General features: G+C 38.9%; 1 protein-coding gene across 1 annotated transcript in view; it reads left to right on the forward strand.

The window, feature by feature from the left end:
* Positions 1-22,991, forward strand: part of UNC5D (unc-5 netrin receptor D) — a 647,189-nt gene that overhangs the window by 341,254 nt on the left and 282,944 nt on the right. Inside the window, exon 2 of the mRNA XM_069572893.1 lies at positions 21,759-21,977. Within this exon, the coding sequence (XP_069428994.1) occupies positions 21,759-21,977 (219 nt within the window). The remainder of the gene's footprint in view (positions 1-21,758; positions 21,978-22,991) is intronic.

Below are 22,991 nucleotides of genomic sequence, written 5' to 3' on the forward strand. Positions count from 1 at the left end.
CCCATTGCTTAGCCAGCACATTTATGAGCTTTTGGGTTATAGAAATCTGAGTTGTTTTCTGTTATAAAGTGGAGGTGCAAGTTTTTTTTCCCCTAAAAGTCAGTTCTGTCATTTTGTTTTTTAAGAAGGACTGGGCAGAGGAGGAATAGGTAAGGGTGAGAAGTGAGAGAAAAAACAAAACTACGTGGAGGAGTAGAGAATTTATTTTTATGAAAATGATGATCTGATACCCAGTTTAACTTATGTTTTCCTGAAATTGAAATTTACATGCCATCCAGCTCCAGGGACATTGATATAATCCTGTTGTTAACAAAGACTTTGTATAAGTAAACTTCATTGAGCACTTAATGTTTTGGTTATTTTTTTATTGAAATATACTTTACACATCACATACATTAATTTCAGTTGTACAACCTAACAATATTTGTATGTATAAAATGATCATAAGTCTGATTAATACCCGTCACCATCATAGATAGATATTTTTTCTTGTGATGAGGACTTTTCAGATTTCCTCTCTTAGCAGTTTTCAAGTATGCTGTAAATGTGATTAACTACAGTCACCACGTGGTGTGTTACTTCCCCAGTGTTTATAACTGTCCCTTTTGATCCCCTTCTTCCATTTCACTCATCTTTTACCTCCTGGCTCTGGCAAACGCCAGTGTATTCTCTATATTGATGAGCTCACTTTTTTGTTCATCTGCATTGACGTTTTAGTTTCAACATACAAGGGGAATCCTAGAATATTTCTATGTGTCTGACTCTTTTTTCCACTTACCGTAATACCCTTAAGTTTCAGCCATGTTGTCATAAATAGCAATATGCCCTTCTTTATGTTAGCTGAGTAATATTCTATGTATACATGTTACATACATATCATGTTTTCTTTATCCATCTGTCCATCATTAGCCAGTTAGGCTGTTTCCATATATTGGCTATTTTAAAACAGCACTTCAATGAAAAGCATATCTTTTTGAGTTAGTTTTTTTTTTTTTCCTCTTCAGGTAAATGGGCAAATATTGCTGGATCTATTTTAAATTTTTGAGGAATCTCCATACTGTTTTCCCCAGTGGTTGCACCGATTTATATTCCCACCAACAGCACATGAAGTTTCCCTTTTGTTTGCATCCTCAACAACACTTTTTCTTTCTTGTCTTTATGCTAATAGCCATTCTAACAGGTGTGAGGCGCTGGCTTATTGCAGTGTTGATTTGCGTTTCTCTGACGATTAGTGATGCTGAGCACCTTGTCATGTTCCTGTTGGCCATCTGTGCCTTCTTTCGAAAAACGTCTATTCAAGTCCTCTGTCCATTCTTAAATAGGATTTACTTTTTGGTATTGAGTTGTATGAGTTCTTTGTACATACTGAATATTAGCCCCTTATCAGATACATGTTTTGTAAGTATTTTCTCCCACTTGATAGGTTCCATTTTCCTCTTGTGGATGGTTTCCTTTGCTATGCAGATTTTTTTTTTTTAAGAAATCATTGGAAAAAGCCATGTTTTAGGACTAGTGATTGTGTCACAAGAGGAAAGGCATCGCTGATTTAAAGAGATAGCTGATAAACTAATTTAGAGAGGAAGACAAAAGCTAAGAAAATGCTGTCTTCCAAGTTCTTGGATAGGTTCCATATAGAGAATAGGAACAGTTTATCCTGATGTTATGATTTCCAACCCCATCAGTCAGTTCAGTTCAGTCGCTCAGTCATGTCCGACTCTTTGCGACCCCATGAATCGCAGCACGCCAGGCCTCCCTGTCCATCACCAACTCCCGGAGTTCACTCAGACTCACGTCCATTGAGTCGGTGATGCCATCCAGCCATCTCATCCTCTGTCGTCCCCTTCTCCTGCCCCCAATCCCTCCCAGCATCAGAGTCTTTTCCAGTGAGTCAACTCTTCGCATGAGGTGGCCAAAGTACTGGAGTTTCAGTGTCCAACCCCATAAATACACTTAATTTGGTTGGTGATAATCTCATTTGAAATCCTTTCTGAATCTTAAAAAAATAGTATATCTCTGGGGTACAAGATTATTCTTCCATCTGAAGCATCCCTTTTGACTTCTTATATATGTCTCTGTTTTTATATGCTTACTTTTCAAAATTATAAAAGTGGCATTTTTAGTTGCTGCTCTAAAGTTATTACACGTGAATCTAAATTGGATCTCATCAGCACCTTAATGAACAAACTCCTTATATCCTAGCCTTAATCACAATGTTTTTAAGAATTAGAGCAATGATCAGCCATCAGGCTCCATGTGCTTTGCTCAGATATGAAATTTCAGATCCCCCAAGGACCAATTCACACGGCTGTTGGAGTAGCCCAAGTCTTAAATGAATGCCCCATGTTCCCCATCCCCTGAACCACTGTACACAACACTCCCCACTAATCCTCGTATCCTCGTCTAGTATCTTCTGATTCTAATAATTATCATTTACTAATGTTTGTTTCACTCTGAGTCTATTTTTAGAATAAATTCTGTGACAATGCTTTAGCTAACTGGCACGGTACTTGGATGCCTAAAATCAGATTCAAAGAATAACTTTTCTCATCAGTTTTGCAGCCACTTGGCGATAATAATCTGATCCAAACTCAATTCTAGTAGTCTCTGATGAGCTCTCACGTGGAGCCAAATCTAAATTCCTTCAAAGAGGGATGTTTCGCTTGCCCTCTCTGATCAGTGGAGCCCTCACCGACCTCCAAGAGCTTTCTAAGATGATTACAATGAGTGCTACGATTGCAACCAATTCCTGAAATGCCTTGGGATATTTTTACCCTACACACTGTTTATGCAGAGAGGAAGTTTCATCAAAAAGGAATGAAATAGTTCAAGGCAACTTTCAGTTTAAATGTCAATTTTTTTTTTTCATGTGAATCTCCGTATTCTGTGGTAGAAAGAACTCTGTTTATTAAGACAGTTCCCTAATCTTGACTCTACCATTATCTAGGTTAGTGAACTTAGACAAATTACACAGATTCCATGAATGGCACTTTGTCTCTAAAATATAAGTTAAAATGGATGATTTCTAGAATGTCTTCTAGCATTAACATGCAATGTTTCCAAAGAAAGGTTTAAGACACTCTGCCCCTTTCTCCTTTTTTCTATAATAGACACCCCAACTATTCATCTAAGGGGCTTGCCAGGTGGCGCTAGTGGTAAGGAACCTGCCTCCTAATGCAGGCAACACAAGAGACATGGGTTCCAATCCTGGGTTGGGAAGATCCCCTGGAGGAGGGCATAGCAATCCGCTCTAGCATTCTTGCCTGGAAAATCCCATGGACAGAGGAGCCTGGCAGACTACAGTCCATGGGACTTCAACGAGTCGAACATGACCGAGTGAATGAGCACGTTCATCTAAAGTCCTTTTTTTTAAAAAAAAAAAACAAAAACACTTTAGTTTGTATTGGAGCATAGCCAATTAACAAGGTTAGTTTCAGGTTAACAGCGAAGGGACTCAGCTGTAGATACACACACATGTATTCATTCTTTTTCTTAAGGGCCTTTTTTCAAAACACAATTTGATGACTTTTACCTTTGCTTTAAATCTTTGCTTATAGAAACTTGGTTGAGTGCATTTACCAAGTAATGATTATTTGACATCTACCAGCTTAATACAGTAAAGTATATCAAACAGGTCTAGGAACCGTTTCTTCTTTATCTACTTTTGTGATTCAAGGCCTACTTTTACTTATGACAATGGCATCATTGTTCTGGCTGATTTTAGAACATTAATTCTTAATCAACAAAGCAAGTAGGAAGAAGTATATCATACTGTATCAGTAGGTGATTATGTATCAATAGATACTTTGCAAGAAATGACAGAAATGCTTATTTATTTGAAGGATCCCGTGGATAAGATGAAGTTGGAGTATCAGAGCCACTTAAAATCCCTTTTGAAACTCTCTAACTTGTTTTAATTGGGCAGAAAGGCAATGTGTTACTTCTGAAGTATTTAGTCATAGTAAAATCCAGTTCAGCTACTAAAAAAGAAAATCTTCTTTTCTCTCCCTACCCTAGAATGGTCATAAAGAGTCTACAAATATGGTCTTACTTTGTGTGTATCCCAAATATACCTGGCATAATTATGTCCCTATTTGGCTCATTAAACATTACATTCTTCTGTGAGTCACTGCGTGACAGTGCCCCAGCCATGAAACAGTGGCCTGTGAAACAAAGGGGAGAAAGCACGATTTTATTCTAATAGTTTTACCTTTAAGTGTGTTGTTGGCATTCGAGAAGGCTGCTTTGCGGCATAATTAATCTCACCGAAGTCTAGTCTTTTCCACTTATTAATAGAAAACCCGTCATCTGCATTTGTGGCAAGCCCAGACCTTCATCCAGACCCAGGGCCCACATTTATCTTGAGGGTTTGCGTTGTTGCCTGCAGTCATAGGGAAAGGAGTACATTCTTCAGAAAGTGGCTCCTTGAGACCTTGGACACTGGCGTTATAATAAGAGTGGGAACTTGCCTCATCAATCTTGCCTGGTTCTGTGAAACACACGCATGGCCTTAGGAGCTTTTAGTACATTGAAAGCCAAGTAGATGTCTCGCTAGAGGAATATTCCACCAGAGTTGTTGAGGTTGTCATAGCTGTTTAATTTGGGATTTGTGTAGGGTAGGTTAGGGACCTCCGACAGGGTGAAGTAGAAGATGAGTGAGTTATTTTGGTTCTTTTGGAACATTAATAATCTCTGAAAGATTATCTCCAGGAATTTTAAATGTTGAGAGATGAAGAATTTGTTTTTTCATATATAGAAAGTATTTCTATACTTTCTACCATGCAATAAATGAAAATTAACCAGCAGAGAGAAATGCTTATCTTAAATATGTTGATATTTTTTGGAGTACTCAGTTGTCCCTTGCCCCATTTTTTTTAATGACCCGTGAATGCTCAGGTTACTCCAATAAGTGTTTGCTTATCAATATAACTCACCTTTCAACACCCACGTGATTGCCTCAGTTGGAGCCACGTGGCCAGTCACACTGGCTTTCTTCCTGACTCAGTCCCGTTCTGAATGAGTAACTGATTACTTTTATTCATCATCGGTCAGAAGTTTGTGTGCCTTCATTTCTGTGTTCATCACAGTTTATTATGGGGTTTCTCTCTTGTAATGGAACGTCACTTGGAAAAATGAAAGAAACACCTTGTAAGCTGCACTCTGAGAGATTGGATAGTAAACAATTGTAGGCTCCTTGGTTAATTTTTTTCTCTTTGTTACAGATAGAAACTTTGAGGGGCTTCTCCTTTGCCTTTATTTTAAGGACCTCCAGAGTTATCCTGTTGTCTTGCTGCTGCTGCTACTAAGTCGCTTCAGTCGTGTCCGACTTTATGTGACCCCACAGACGGCAGCCCACCAGTTTCCCCCATCCCTGGGATTTTCCAGGCAAGAATACTGGACTGGGTTGCCATTTCCTCCTCCAATGCGTGAAAGTGAAGTCACTCAGTCGTGTCCGACTCTTAGTGACCCCGTGGACTGCAGCCCACCAGGCTCCTCCATCCATGGGATTTTCCAGGCAAGAGGACTGGAGTGGGGTGCCATTGCCTTCTCCTTGCTGGTGGTGCTATATAGGGCAGATGACCGTGGTGGTGATGTTTTGATTTGAACCCTGCTCCTATATGGTAACAGTCACTGTACTTCAGGGGCTCCTACGCAAAAGATGGACAACATCCAGTTATGTTTCCTGGACCTCTGGAATCAAGGAGTCATTTTTAGAGCTGATTTTATCATCCATTTGGTGGAAAGAATCATTTTCATGTAGGTGTCATGAGGCCATGTTCCCCACCCCCTTAAACATTGTACATAACCCCTACAAATCTAAGTAACCTGTACTGCTAATTCTAAAAATTAACATTTAAAAATGTTTATTTTACCCTGAGACTCACAGTCAGATTTACTTGCTTCATTTTGCATCCTAGGCATTATGTGTTAGTGATGAAATGGTAAGAAAGCACTTACCTAGGCTTTTTCTTTCTCCCCCCAATGAAATATCATCCAATTTTTTCCAATTGTAGTGCCGTCCTTGTCAGCTTCCTCCAGCATTGCTGTGCTTTCTGTGCATCGTGCTGTCAACCTGAAGCACTGTCTTAACTCCGAACTTTAATGTCTTGACATTGTTGTTTTCAGATGTAGGTTCTAAGTTTGCTTTACTTCTATTTTGCAGTTACATTAAATCCTAATTCTAATCAGCTGTAAACACTTTTGGCCTTCTGATTGATAGCCTTTGTGTTGACAGTTCCAGATGATTCTAGAATTTAATTGCGGTATAGTTGATTTACAATGTCTTGTTAATTTCTGCTGTTTAACAAAGCGATTCTGTTGCAGACATGCATACATCCTTTTTCATTTTCTTTTCCATTATGGTTTGTCACAAAGCACCTGATGTAGTTCCCTGTGTGCCACAGTAGTTCTTGTTTATCCACTCTCTATATACTAGTCTGGATCTGCTAATCCCAGACACTCACTTTATCTCTCCTCTATCTCTTCTCCCTCTTGGCAGCCGAAGTCTGCTCTCTCTCTGCAAGTCTGTTTCTGTTTTGTAGATAAGCTCATTTATGTCACATTTTAGATTCCACATGTAAATGATACTGTATGGTATTTGTCTTCTTCTCTGACATGTTTTACTTTGTATGATAAGCTCTAGTTCTATCCATATTGCTGCAAATGGCGCTACTTTATTCTCTTTTTTGATGGCTGAATAGTATTCCGTGGAAGGACTGATGTTGAAGCTGAAACTCTAATACTTGGGAACCTGATGCGAAGAGCTGACTCATTTGAAAAGACCCTGATGTTGGGAAAGATTGAAGGCAGGAGGAGAAGGGGATGATAGAGGATGAGGTGGTTAGATGGCATCACCAACTCAATGGACATGAATTTGAGTGAACTCTGGGAGTTGGTGATGGACAGGGAGGCCTGGCGTGCTGTGGTTCATGGGGTCACAAAGAGTTGGACATGACTGAGCGACTGAACTGAAGTATTCCTTGTATATATGTTTGATGGTTTCCGATTTGCCTGAAAATTCATTCTAAATAAGTGTGAGTCACCTCATTTAGGCACATCTGATGACTTAGGTATACCTAATACTATATCTGAAAATTATATGGTCCCATTTTTCATTGAAAATATCAAAAAATCTTTCCTATGACTTTGTAGTGCTATCGTTTCTCTAATTTAGAATTTGAAATGGTCACATGTTGAGCTGTGTGTACCTAGAAGAAAACTGTTGATAAGCTTGTTTTAACATAATAAGGCTACAAAAAAGATTGAGAGAATGTACTGTTATTGGCCAGGGTTCTTGGCCTTCCTTAATCAAATACAAACTGTTAAGAGGCCAGACAAAAAATTTAGGCGTGGCGTTATTTGCAGCAGAGGGAGTGAAGACAAAGGCCAGGTTCCCTTGTTGCTGGTTCCCTGTACGGGGCGAGGGTCAGGGTGCGTCCAGGGGTCAGGCCTGAGGAGTGAGTGGCTTAGGTAGTTTGCCCACCCCTCAGTGGTGCTGATGTGGGGGGCATGCATAACACCCTGCCTTTGCTCCCAACACCCTGCTTTTGCTCCTAGATCTTCATTAGTAGTAATTGGGTTTTTGGTCTTTCTGTGTCTTCTGTAGTACCTGCCAATGAAAGAAATGTAAATGACACGGTTTCAATCCCTGGGTCGGGAAGATCCCCTGGAGGAGGGCATGGCAACCCACTCCAGTATACTTGCCTAGAGAATCCCATGGACAGAGGAGCCTGGAGGGCTACAGTTCATAGAGTCTCAGAGTCTGACACGGCTAAAGTGACAGCGAGCACAGCAGCATGCCCGTCTCTAGTTTGCCCCAACTGTACATGCATAGTTATCTTTAATCCCATGTGGTTTCCTTGTATTTTGTTGCTAGAGGAGTTACTTGCCCAAGTGCAAGCATTGCAAAGAGTTCCAGGTCCCAGCCTGTCTCAATGATATCAACATCTATTCTATCAACAGTCTCTTCCTTCCTAACCTCCCTAACAAGGACGTGGTGTTGATCTCTGGTCTGCCCACATCTTTGCCCTATGTAAGTTACCTCTAAATGTTGGGGAAGGTCTCATTCCTTCTGGAGCATGTGGATCCATTTAATTGATGGTGTTAACATCTGGCCCCAAAGTACCAACTCTAGGGTTGCTTGTTTCTTGTAGTTTCAAAATCTTTTCCATAGTAGTGTGGGTCATTACTGCTCTCCTCACCCAGACCCTGGGTACCAACAAAATTAAGTGCTTGCTATAAGCTATAGGTGCCTGCAAGCTATCCATCTGTTGATGACAAATAGCAAACAGGAATAGCCTAATGATATTCACATGATTGATTCATATTCATTTATACATGGAGGAGGATGCTGAGACAGCTAAATAATTAAATCACATAATGCAATTAAACTTACTCTATTCAAGTGCTCTTTTTCTCCAATTCTTCTTGCTGACAGTATGCATACTAGGCTTCAGCCCAGTGCAGTTAAGCTGATTAGGTAATACTAAGCTGCTCAAACATGTAGTAAGCTTTTTTGTTGTTGCTTTTCTTTTTTTTTTGGCGTGAAATTCTTTATATCAAACACCTGATTCTCAAGGTATAACTTCCGGTCTTTAAATGACATCCATAAAGGTTTTGTTCGAACGCATTCCAGCAGACAAGAGTGACCTTAATCCTCTAAGAACACCCAGGCTCCCAGAACTGGTTACTGGCTTTCGATCTTAGATAGTCTTTGTAAAGCAAACACATGCAAAACCTTCAGGCATTTCTTGAAATGCTGTTGAGTAGATTGGGCTCTTGCTCTAACAGTTTCTTCCTCACAAAGAAAATAAGCTACAGGATGAAAATCTACTTCTTCATCCTTTGCCCATCCATCCATCCCTCAGTTTCTATCCAATAATTAGACTAATATGCTAACAACTTATATTGTATATTGATTGCCTCATATATGCCTTATAATACCCTGAGCAACTCACATTTCTCTACTTGAATGTACACAGTAGGCTTGTAATACTATATCATTCACTTTCTACAAGAAATGATATGAAGGATAAAGTAGATTAGATATCTTGCCTAAGATCATATAATTCATTATTTAAAAAACCTGGATTTGAGTCTAGCTCTAACCTCCAAAGTCTGCATCAGTTTTCTTGCATCAAGCTGCGCCTCGATAAGAGATATCAGAAGGAACAGTATATTGTGCTTCCAATACAGCTCGGTACAAATCTGTTTCTGACAGTGTTGAACAGCTTGTCTAAGGAGGATGAAAAAAAGTAAGCCTCTTCTATTGTACACATTCCACCTCCCAATCAGATAACTGTCACATCAAATCAGGACACAGCTTCTGTTGTTGGTCTCTATTGCCATTGGTGTATTGTCAGTCTTTGCTGAATCCCAGATCCCAGCAGGCTCAACTAAATCTGTGTATTAGGTAAAATAACAAAGGAATTAAAGGCTTTTACATGAGCATCAAAATTTCATCCTCCTATCAATGTCTTAGGTGTTTTTCCAGAAGGACTTTGTCGTGCAACGAAGGTCATCTCATTAAGCAAAGAAAGCCAAATCCTGTTGCGTTTCTTCACGAATCTTCTGCATAAAATACTGATTTTTTAGAAAAGATGTCAGTGTTTTCCTTAGTAAGACCTTTTGTGTGTGTGTGGAGCTAGCCATTCCTATGAAAATGTTGTTGTCTTTGGAATAGTGAAACTGACCTCTTGACTGCTGTCATTCCAAATTGGAGATGAATGAAGAAATTAATGTATTGGAGGAAATAACAGAAAAAGTCAGGTGTTGTTAGTATTATTAAGGACTTTAAACAATAGAATCTATAAATTGTTTAGAATCAAGTTGGTTTAGAGATTATACAGCTATACTCTTAAAAAATCTAAAACAAAATAAAAATGGTAAAAATAAATGAATATACAATTCATAAAAAGTAAATGAAAATAGTTGGATATTCTTTAATATTTACCTTGACTAGTAATCAGAAAGCGTGTTTTAAACAATATTTTATGCATCTGTTAACAAATATCCCCCAAATATGTTTTGGTGATGAGGATAACGAAAACTGGTAAACTCCTCTTATGCTGTTGGTTATGTCCATTTGCATGGTCCTTTAGAAAATAAATTTAGTCACACATGGTAGGCACTTAGTACATTTTTATTGCAAAGATCACAGTCATAAAATTTTATCACATTTTCATTTATCTATATACTTATTTACCCTTTTGCTTCATAGAACTTCAAGTCTAGAGGAAGGTGCAGTGATATATATAAATAACTGTATGTTAGTACAGATCATTAGGTAAGGACAAGGAAAAGGTGACCCAGAATCAGAATTTTTGTGGTTCCAGAAGGTCTTATATGTTCAGTATCAACTAAGTTAAACCTGAAGGATAAGAATAGGCTATAAGCGAAGTAGTGGGATAGTCCTGAGGGCAGAAGGAAAACATGGGTGTGTTTCCAGGTGAAGATCAGTTGACCCTTGAAAGAATTGAGAGAGATTTCCTCTAGCCTCCTGGAGGTGAAGTGATTGGTCACAAAGCTAGAGATGTTAAGTGTGGGCCAGATCATGAAAAGTCTTGCTCAAAAGCCATATCAGAAAATAGGAATCTTAGCCAAAGGATTGACAGGTTTTAAGACAGAATACCATGTTTGAATTTGCATTTGACAGAGTTCATTCTGCTTATAGAATAGATGTCAGGAGGGCAAATAAGAATGATGATGAAGACAGGACCAATTGTCGTGATTGAGGGGAGTGATGGTGGTGACTAGCTTACTAGGAATAGAGATATAGGGCTAGTAGTGAATTTAGGAGACAAAACCAGTAGGGCCTAGTGATGAACTGGATGTTGGGATGAGCAAAGGAAAAGTAAGTCATGTCCGGGTTCTAGCTTAGGGAACTCAGTGAATGTTAGGGTCTTTTTTGTTTTTGTTTTTGTGTTTTAGGGCAACTGAGCCAAATAGTGGATGTGAGGGTCTAAGCCATACGTTCTATTTTAGGCATAAGGAGTCAGTGGGATCTATGGGAAATTGAGGTGAATACAGAAAGAGGAAGGTTACTGTACAGGTTTGAAGCTACAGAGAGAGAACTCTGCTAGCAATATAAATTCATGTGTAATCAGGATACAGATGGTATAGATGAAATATCAGTGCTATAAATCTAACATTTAGAAATAACTAAATGGGGACTTCCCTAGCAGTCCAGTGGTTGAGATTTAGCTTTGCAGTGCTGGGAATGTGGGTTTGATCACTGGCCAGGGGACTAAGATCCCACATGCCATGTGGTGTGGCCAAAAATAATAAAATATAGAAGAAAATTCAATTGTATTACTTAAAAAGCAATAATGAAATGTTAAATAGTGAAGAAGTTAGCAAAAACAAAACTGATATATTTACTCTTAATCATTAAGAATTGGCCTAATGAAGAATTAATAATACCAAGACAAAATGAGATAACAGCTTGAAATATATGTGAAATATATATGGGTGTGTATGTGTATATACACACATGCACACACCCTATTCACAGAAAGCCAAAATATTAAATATATATTTGAAAAAGAAAGATCTGAAAATGAAATATACCAAATTATTAATAGTATTAGTTTTGGGGAACTTGGTAACAATGGATGATGATGTCTTCTTAAAATACACATATTATTTGTACTTTTCTATAATTTGCATTTTATCAACATAATAAGCCATGATTTTCAATACAAAATACATCATAAAATGTTAAAGATTTTTTTGCATTGTATTTGAGTTTGCTAAAAGATTTGCCAGTTACAGTGTCCTCATAAAAGAGATTTAACAAGATTGTTTCCTCGGTAGAATTTCTCAATAGACAGGAATACAGAATGTAGTTATAAATTTAATCCTTTGTGGCCCACCCAAACAAAAGCAGCATAGTATAATGGGGAAAATACTCTTTTAGAAGTCAATAGAGAGGTTTCCACAGAATCTGCTCCTTGGAGTTCTTTAGTAAGTTGTTTAACCTCTGAGGGCCTCGATTATTTGTAGGATAAGAGAGTTGGCCCAGATTTTATCTAAGGTGAACTCCCACTCTATTTTGCCTGAGTCCAGGTCACATAGGAAAAAAAAATTATATCAAACCATGTTCCAGTCAAACCAGCGCTTATTTATTCAGATATGTGACTAAGTGATCACAGTCTAAGTTGTGTTTTTTTCCCTAATGTGACCTGACATCTAATGGAAGTGTATTTATTTCAAAGGGAATTTAGTGTCTGTTCCTTATCTTTTTGTTTCTTTTTGTCCTACAAAGATTGAAAGCCCCTGCCATATTCATGAGCAGAACATAAAGCACCAAGCACTTCCTGAGAGGTAATTTTCCAAGAATGAAAAATATGAGAATGGTGCTGGGTTGTTTGCTTTTCTGTCATTCAATGTTGTATTAAAACAACCATTTTTCCATACCTATGAATGGCTTCACTCTTGAAAACTGTCAGTTACAAATGAAAAGTGATAGCACTCTGAAAGCAAAACCATTCCCAGATCACACTAGTTTTTCACATGAATTTGAAGTCTAATCAGTGGCCCACAGTCATACATTGTATCTATTGTGGGGTGAAAAATTAAGAAATGATCTTTAAGCTTTATCTCAAACCTGGTTTTCAATAAAATATTACCTTTTTATGTTTACATTTAAAAAGGATTTTTATCAACCTGTCAATCAAATTCTTTCCATTTTTTCCCCCAGGGACATATTTACCATTTATATCTGCCGTGATTCATGAATTTCAGCATACTAGGAGTTAGACACCATGAAGTAAAATCTAGAAGTTTCCATCGTATAGTTTTTTGAGACTTCCATATCCTTGCACTAGAACAGTGTGTATGTGTGTTTCCTGATTCTAAGTATTTATTTAAGAATGCATTTAAAAATACTGAAAAAGCAAAACACTTAATAAAAATTTAAATCATCTGTAACCCCATCACACATTGAAATCCACTGGGCTAAATTTGGCCTCATTTTAGAGTCTCTTTGGACAGACTATTATTATGGGAACAGGTGTCTCATGCTGAATCTGATTGCACATTGCTGGTTTCCATTAAGGGACAAGGCGCCATCAGAACTCATGTGAAATCTCTGGCTTCATCCCAGTTTCAGAAGTCAGTTTTGCAGATGACTCAAGCAGGAGCTTAAAATAGTGGATGATTTAAAAACCAAACCAAAACAACAACAACAAAAAACTTCCCCTGTGGCCTTGGGAGAACTGTCATTTGTGTTAATGTGGCTGGAAATAAAAACAGCTCCTTCCTCAGTCCTGGAACAAGCATGGTTTCTTCCTCACGGAAAGCATGCACATGGAATGACTTTAAAGTGGCCTTAGGGCTCATGCAATAAACTGAGACAGCTGTCTTTCTTTGATATGGTGATTATTCTGGGTCTGCATCTCAGAAAACTTAATGAAAGGCACATAGAAGTAAGAGATGTTGGAGCCAAGTTGGTCCAATAGTTTAGTACCAATGTCAAAGTCAACTCCATAAACTGTGAATGGTAAGGAACACAATGTTTTGTTCTACCTAACTCATCAGTGCCCATTCTGTGTGCTCATGGCACACATATGCACTCACCACGCCCTCAGCTGGAACACCTTCCCCACAGGTTGCCCATTTCAACTCCTACATCAAACTATGCTGAAATGTAATCTTCCCCACAATGGCTGTCGCAGACCTTCCTAAGGAAAGCTGGACTTTCTCTCCTCTGTGCCTTGTGACATTTTGTATATACTTCCAGGATACTTTTGGCATACTTGTCATTGTTCAGTAATTATTTGTCTCTAATTCAATGAGACACAGATAATACTTAGGCCACCTGATGCAAAGAGCTGACTCATTGAAAAAGACTTTGATGCTGGGAAAGATTGAGGGCAGGAGGATAAGGGGACAACAGAGGATGAGATGGTTGGATGGCATCATTGACTCAACAGACTTGAGTTTGAGCAAACTCTGGGAGCTAGAGAAGGGCAGGGAAGGCTGTTGTGCTGCAGTCCATGGGGTTGCAAAGAGTCAGACATGATTGAACGACTGAACAACAACAAATTCAATCAGGGAGCTCCTTGGGGAAATTAGTCAGTTTCTTAGTTATCTTTGGACTCAATGTCCAGTACCTAGAACACTGCCTAACCTGAGTAAGGATGTACCTGTGTGTCAGTTTAATAAAATGATTGAATATATTAAGGCAAATTGTGGTAGTCTGGGGAATGATGAATGTGCTTTCACAACCTCTACTGAAATCTGAAGTTTCTTGTGTGAGGAACTGAGAAGGATTTTTCAGATTTCTTTGAATACATTGTCAGTGTTGTTTACCATCTACTCTGCAGAATTTAAAATCTGCTCAATGGAATAATATCTTAGACCATGTAGAAGAATGACACAAGTGAGGTGAACTATGCAAATGAGATGATATAAAACATTTCCATTTTTATTAGAGGCTGGGAAGAAGGCAGATCATTTCTGAGTTTAAAAAAAGAAAACTTTTATTGGAGCCTAGAGAAAGAGTCTGTTTCATAAATTGCATTAAATATTTGGTATGTAAAATTCCGGCTGTTGTTCTGCATTAAGTGGATACATTGCACCCCTTACCTAATTAAGAAACCATATGGAGACAAGACACATTTACATAAACAAAAGCAGAGAAGCCAGCTCTATTGGGTTGTCTCCGATTATGTAACTTGGTTTCCAAGGTATGGATTTGTTCTCTGCCTTAAATATTGCCATGGACCAAATAGTTTCCAGATATTGAATGGAATTTAAAGAGCTAGTTCTAAGGTGCCTTGACTTCATTTAAATATTGCAGTGAAAGGGACCCTGCAATACTATGCAGTTTCCTACGTTTAATAACTGCTTGCCTGTTAAAGCCAGTAGTTTTGGAATCTGCCCAACAGGAAATCCATTGTATATTATTACGTAGCTTTGCAGGATAACCATGTGCCTGGCGTATGGTTTAACCGTTTACTACATGTTTGTTGAATAAATAAATGCCTCAGTGTGTTTTCAGAGTTGGTGGCCTAACACAATTGCTCTAGCATACATATGGGTAGCAAACAGTCAAGAAATGGTGTAAACAACAGTTTGTATCATGACGAGCACTGGGATGAAAATAATAACCATCACAGAACTGAAACACGAATATTGGGGTAATAAGTTTGGAGTGGAAATCTAAATCATAGTTATAATGCTTTCTCTTTTGTTTGACGGTTTTTATCCAGACAATGATACTGATGGCAGTCAATGATGGCAAATTAAATGTATGTAACATTTTACTACTTACTGTATTTTATCCCATATATCATCTCACTTTACCATCTCAGAGTACCCATTTTATGGATGAGAAAAATGGAACCTCAGAATTAAGTTCTTCACCCAAGGTCACAAAGTTAAATCACACTTTAAATCAGGTTACTTGATTCTGAAAGGTCTTTTGTTTTACCAGATTTAGTCTTTGCTTTATGGCAGAGTTATTGGTGGAACTTGCAAACACAAATGCATGTTCTGTTGCAGTGAAAAGTGTTCTTTGGAGATAGAAGAGAAAAAAATGAAATGTATTTCAAAATACTCTTGGGGAAAAGGTATGAAAATAATTTAGAATTTCTCAGAATATGTTAAAACTCAACTTCGTTTGTACTCTAACCCCATGAAATGCCAGCACCCTTCACTGAGAGTCCAGGGTTTTATGAATCCCAATTTGGAATGACTGTTCCTCTACTGTGCCCAGTCCTATTACAGATTTCACATTTCAAACAGTCCAACATTGGCAGTTTTACCTGGTTAAATATGATAAAATGACAGAAGCCCTGGTTTCAGTTCCTCAATTTTTACTGACGTTCACTGCATGTTGGTATAGCCCTTGTATTCTAATTGGAGTTTTAGTCGTTAAATATTCCTGCTTAAAAGAGGGGAAACTGTTTCTAAAGGAAACATTGCAAAAACCTTCTCATTATTTTATTCTCAGCCATGCTTGTTCTCTGCCTGCTTTGTCTGTTCCTGACTTGAGTGAAGTTGCCTAGTCAGTTGACTATAATTAGTCGAATCCTTGCTGTGCTGGTCTCTCAAATATTTTCTGGAGACCTTTTCTGGGTGTGTCCATAACACACTCATACAGAACTGAAATCACAGTCCAGCCAAAGGGATCACTGAGTGACCTTTAAGATGAATGTTGCACTTAATTTAAGTAGGTGAGGAAGCACACAGATCCTTTAGCTTCTCATATTTTGGTTTTTTGAGCTGTGTAACATTGACTGCCCTGGTGGCTCAGATGGTCTGGTAGGCCATCCATGGGGTCGCAAAGAGTCAGACATGACTAAGCAAGTTCACTTTCACTTCATCTTTACCATAGTGCTCGGAGAAGGCGATGGCACCCCACTCCAGTACTCTTGCCTGGAAAATCCCATGGATGGAGATTCGGACACGACTGAGTGACTTCACTTTCACTTTTCACTTTCATGCATTGGAGAAGGAAATGGCAACCCACTCCAGTGTTCTTGCCTGGAGAATCCCAGGGATGGCGGAGCCTGGTGGGCTGCTGTCTATGGGGTCTCACAGAGTCGGACACGACTGAAGCGACTTAGCAGCAACAGCAGCAGCAGCAACAGCAGCAGCAGGCACTCACTAAATGACCCTATCTGACTTCTAAGGGTCCATTCACTTGAACTGAAATGGAATTGTAAGGCGTTTGAGTCAGATTTGCATTCAAATTCAGTCCCCGCTTACTAGCAACATAACTTTAGATAAGACACATATTTGAAGCATTTTCTCAAATGCAGAAAGTGGTACTCAACAACCTGCCACTTAGAGAGATGTTGTAAAGTTTAAATGACTTAATCCATGTAGAAGGCTTATTACCATAACCTATAACCATTCAATACATGGCAGCTCTTATTTTTACTCTCTGCTAACCTAGTTCCCTGGTGGCTCAGATGGTAGAGGATCTTCTTGCAATGTAAGATACACAGGTTCGATCCCTGGGTTGGTAAAATCGTGACCACTTGGGAATGGCTACCCACTCCAGCATTCTTGCCTGAAGAATACCATAGACAAGAGTACCCTGGCAGGCTACAGTTCGTGGGATCACAAACAGTTGGACACAACTGAGCAACTAATAACAACAACACAAACCTAGTTTCCATGTTTTGTTTTGTTTTTAGCTTCCCCAAATACTTAACACCGTGAGCATTGGGATTTGATAGAGTGAAGCTTCACACTCTGGCTTTAAAGCAGAAGATCTTGAGTATCACTGAGTGTTTCCTGCAGAAACAACAGGAAAAAGCTGACAGATTCTTTGGAGGTGAATGCCTCCTGATGTGTGTTCAGCCTCTGTGTTGTCAGAGCTGGTTGTCTGTGCCTTCTGCAGTTTTCCCTTGTGCTCTTCCTCATTTACAGCAGGAACAAAAGATAGGTTGATGCTGGCCACATGCATCCTTCTATCAGGAAAGTAAAAGCTTTCTCAGAAACGTCTGTTTATGACTCATTGGCCATCGATGGGCGTCACGTGGCCCTTCCCACCTGGGAAGAAGTAAACTCAGTCTGTGACTTTTTATTCCTCTACCCAGTGGGAGAAGGCAGTTGGAGGTCATCATCAGCGTTTGTCACACTGAGTTTAAAAGTACAATCTGAGTTATAAAGCAGTGGTCAGTGTACTGAGATTCCCAGTAAGTTTACCTTGAAGTCTAAAATACCCATGCGGTCTTCCATATTGATCATTTATTAAAGTAAGCCATCCCCTCCCCCGCCACTAGCCTCCAGGCCTAGGATTTGTCAGTTCAGTTCGGTCGCCCAGTCGTGTCCGACTCTTTGCGACCCCATGGACTGCAGCATGCCAGGCCTCCCTGTAAATCACCAACTCCCAGAGTTTACTCAAGCTCATGCCCATTGAGTCAGTGATGCCATCCAACCATCTCATTCTCTATCGTCCGCTTCTCCTCCCACCTTCAGTCTTTCCCAGCTTCAGGGTCTTTTCCAATGAGTCAGCTCTTTGCATCAGGTGGCCAAAGTATTGGAGTTTCAGCTTCAGCAACAGTCCTTCCAATGAATATTCAGGACTGATTTCCTTTAGGATGGACTGGTTGGATCTCCTTGCAGTCCAAGGGACTCTCAAGAGTCTTCTCCAACAACAGAGTTCAAAAGCATCAATTCTACAGATTTGTCAGTAACTTTTGTTTAATGTTACTTAAGTGTAGTTGATTTATGCTGTTGTGTTCATTTCTGTTGTATAGCAAAGTGTTTCAGTTAAACATATAGATACACATACATTCTTCTTCATATTCTTTTCTGGTATTTCATGTTCTTTTCTATGATGGTTGTCAGCAACTTCTAGGTCCCAGCTTGGAACTTCTGTTGGCAACTTCCTAGTCCACTGGGTTAAGAAGGGGATGTCTTCCAGGGGAGCAGCCTTCACTTTATGAGGGGAGCATCTGAAGAGCAGGGCACTGTTGCACCAGGAATTCAAGCCTGAGCCTAGGGAGGGTCTTCAGGAGGGGAAGCCAGAGATAATCAGTGTGAGAGAAACACCACCCCCAACACTTCACTATGCAAACTAAAGCAAGCCAGGGGCCAAAAAGGAAAATAGGTAACTCTTCCACATGCCTGGTAAGTAGCTTCAGTGTGTCCGATGCTTTGCGACCATTCTCCAGGCAAGAATACTGGAGTGGGTTGCCATGCCCTTCTTCAGGGGATCTTCCCGCCCCAGGAATTGACCCTGCAGTCTCTCAAGTTTCCCGCATTCGCAGGCAGATTTTTTTTTTTTTAACCACTAGCACTCTTCTGTTTTCACTTTCTTCACTTCTTTATCAGAAGGATGCAAAGAAATGGTAATATGTATACAAATGTATACCTATAACCTCTCACCTTTCCACTTTTACCGACATAAATTGACTTTCGTTGTTGTTGCTTTTTTTTTTTTTTCCCCCCTGGAACCTGGCCTTTTCCCTAAATATACATATTTATGTGGCTTCAATAATGGTTAAAATAGAATGTTACATTCAGCCTTTTTTTTTTTCCTCCTCTGAACATTGAGATTGATTGATTCTTTTAATTTCTTTTCCTTTTTTTTTTTTTAAATAGTGAAGTTTAGTTAATGTTGTGTTAGTTTCAAGTGTACAGCAGGGTGATTCAGTTACACATATGTGTGTGTGTGTGTGTACACATACATATTACTGCCCTGTACCAAGATTCTTTGCCATTCCAGGTTAAGCTGTTTTAAGGTATTGAACATATTTCCCTGCGCTGTTCTGTAGGTCCTTACTGTTGGCCTATTTTTTATACAGTAGTGTGTATCTGTTAGTCCTAAACTCCTAGTTTATACCCTGCCATATCCCCTTCGGTAACCATAACTTTGTTACCTCTGTCTGTGAGTCTCTTTCTATTTTATAATTAAGACTGATTGATTCTTAATGGATGTCCTCAGAACAGCCAGGACACTTGAAGCAGATTTTCCCGTTCCACTCTTCTGCTCTCTGAAGGCTGAACTATTTTATCAAAAGGCGCTTTATTAAAGTAGCAGGAAGCTCTCCTAATTGCTTTCAGATCTCTGTGTTTTGGGGCTCAGCTGGTTAAAGTTCGATTTATCTTATATTCCAGTCATTTTACTTAGGCTGGTTTAATATTGTCTGTTTCCTTAGAAACTGTTTTCTGTGACCACTTGCCCCATTTCAGTAGTTTTCTTCTCACATTTATGCATCGTTATTGATACTAACTAAACAACAGCATTTAATGCACACCTGTGTTCACTCGGGCTACCCATTTGGGGCTTTGTCTTTGTTCATTGGGTGACCCTTTTCTGTAACAGTGAATTACTTTGGACAAAACTCAAACCCCTGATGAGAGTGTGAACTGTTTGATGCCCATATAAAATCTTTTAATACCTTTGTCATTTCCTCTAATGCATGGATTTACAAAAGCCTGAGAGACTTGGTATTTATTGAAGATGGAAATTGCCTTGAGCAGTCAGTAACAAAATGAATTAATATGTGACATATTTTGTGAAGCCCATTGTAAATATAATTTAAAACATTAAAAAAAAAACTTCTCAGATTCTCTCCTGAAACCTTTCTTTTTCATTTGATAGATACATATTTTATTTTTTGAAGGAGTTTATCAAACGTGTATGGCTTAAACTGTTTGCTCTCATTATCTGTAATATTGGCTTTAATGATGGATTTTTCGTCTTGTGAGTTAACTTTTCTATTAACATGAGTTAACTTTTCTATTACAAATGTATTTGAAAACTTATAAATCTCAAGCTGTTTAATATGTGAGCCCCCCCTCATCTTGATTGATACATTTAATGAAAAAAATAGTTTGGAGAATCAAGCTGTTGTGTTTAATTTATTTCAGTGGTGTATTACTTATGTATTCCTGTTGGTAAACAGTCTTTCCCATAACTCACTGTCTTTTGTTTCTTTTTTCTTTACACAAACAAAAAATTATAGGTAGTCCTTCCTCCTATGTCCTTTTGTCTTTGATGATACCCCCTACAGGCTCTTTGAAAGGACATTCCACCTAATGTTGGGAGTTTTGTTTCCCCTTGACAGTGCTGAGTCATTTAGCTTACTGACTTCAGTGTACACAAATGTCTGTGTTTGTTAAGAATTACAGTGATGGCACCCAAAAAGCCAGGTTAGGACACAGATACCTCCTGGCCTCCAGACTCTCTCCTGATGACCTGGATTTTCTTCTGCTGGTTTCATTGGGTCACTTTTTCCAGCTGGTCGTAAAGACTGGTTTGCTTTGAATGAGAGAAACCCTCTCTGGGGCAGCGTTGATCTTGGTATTGAAGATCAATACCAATACTTGGTATTTGCTTACTTTGTTCTTTTTCCAGAATGCCATGAGAAGGCACAAAATAGGGTTCTTCTTGGTTATGCTCCACATTGCTCATACTTATGTCTTTCTTCCCTTGGCTGTGTGCTAGTTTCCTGGGGCTCAAGTCCTTGCTAAATAGATTAAAATGGCAATGGAGCGAAGTCTTGGCTCCTGCTTTTTCCTTTTCATATTATTTCTCTCCAGTCATCACTTCCCTATACTTGGGGAGACATTTATTTCTTCACTTTGAGCAAATGTAACTGTCGGTCTTAAACTATAGCTTGTTAGTGATTTGTTTTGGTTCCTAGCCTTCAAAATGAAGTCAACTTTGGGCAGAAATGTTGGGGCAGGGAATGATGGTCTAAGACAAGCAGAAGAGATGCACATTCCCTTTAGAAGGTTTGGTAAGTTTGGAAAAGAAACTATATCTGAGTTTGAACACCGGTTTCCAAGGTTCATAGGTGAAGAAAGTGGACAGTTGCCAATTCTTTGGACATATCTTATGACTGACCATTCTCCACCAACATCACCATTATTCATACTCAAGTGTGGGAGAACCAGATCTTTTCCCTCCATTATTTCAGCATTTTGAGGCACCTGGGGACCCTCATTGAATACTTTGAGGTAACCACTCAACAGGCTGAATCTCAAGATTCAGCCCCAGGTATCTCTCAGTTCACTCAACAAAAATGTAAAGATGAAAAGCTGTAGTTAGAGGAGGTCTCCTATTCATTACCTTCACGTGTCTAATAACCCTGGATGTGTGTTCGGCTAAAGGTACCCTATCACGCTAATTCAATCTCTAGACACTAATTCATCTGCATAGGCCTTGCAGGCCTGCTGATTAGGATGCAGAGTTTTCCAATAGAGATTCTTAGAGCCAGTGGCGTGTTTTGCCCTGATGTAGGTGCTGCCAGTATAGACTGTTCTAACAAACACCTTCTTCCATTTCACAGGAACCGACAATGGTGAAGTCCTCCCTGATTCCATCCCGTCAGCTCCTGGAACGCTGCCTCATTTCATAGAGGAGCCAGATGATGCTTATATCATCAAGAGCAACCCCATTGCACTGAGGTGCAAAGCAAGGCCAGCCATGCAGATATTCTTCAAATGCAATGGCGAGTGGGTCCATCAGAATGAGCATGTCTCTGAGGAGAGTCTGGATGAGAGTTCAGGTAAGAATGGGAAGCAATCGGAAGAATCTATGGTAGCTTCTCAGATTTCTATGTCAATCTGACTGAGGATACCTGTGTTAAATCAGACACCTTATTTGAGTGAAGTCATATTAACAGTATCCCAGGACTATAAGAGGGAGTCGTGTCTTGAAATGACTCCACAGCTTTCCTGCTAGTCTACTCCAGTATGGTAGATGAGCATTTTTTATTTTCCTGCTCTATATCACATTAAGACCTAATTTTGTATAAAAGTTAATATTCTCCCTGGAAATAAAATCAGGCAGTCACTGTTTTCATTTTCTGAATTCTGAATATTTTTTTTCATGACATAAATCTTTCAAGAAGCACCCTTTTAAGCAGCCTAAATCCAGTTTCTCTAATCTTTCTTCCTGGATATTATTCTTGTATGCTTCATTCTCGATAGCTGATGGTTTCTGAGTCGTCTGAGTTCTTTTGATTACTGTGTAATGATAAAGAAGTTCACATTAGAAGACCAGATTTGAATAGCATCTCCTGTATAAAAGAATTTCAGGACCATCTTTATTAGCTGGCTGATTTGTCTGGTGAGAAGTGATGATGAGAATAGTGATCATATTAGCTAATATTTATTGAGCACTTACTATTTAACCAGACCTTATCTAAGCTTCTGATGCACATTATCCTACTGTCTCCTCAACAGCCCTTTGGGATAAATAATGCTGTCATTGCCTTCTTATAAATAAGGGAACGGAGGCTCAAAGAGATTAAGTAAACTGTGGGCTTGTGCTGGATATCTAAATAAGATCATTTGACTCAAAACTTTCAAAATGTATTACTTTTATATTTTAGCAGATAATAGAAACAGTATATGCTTTTGAACTTTGGCTTCTCAGACTAACAGAAAATTTAGCCTTATCCTAAACCCAATTTGATGTTACTGTATATTATTGATTTTTATTAGTTCTAAACTTACTAGATGTCAGATTTTAAATAAATAAAGTCATGAATAATTAGGAAGTTGTGTCAGCTTAATTT

This window comes from Ovis canadensis, chromosome 26, assembly GCF_042477335.2.
Source record: "Ovis canadensis isolate MfBH-ARS-UI-01 breed Bighorn chromosome 26, ARS-UI_OviCan_v2, whole genome shotgun sequence".
NCBI classification, from domain to species: Eukaryota; Metazoa; Chordata; class Mammalia; order Artiodactyla; family Bovidae; genus Ovis; species Ovis canadensis.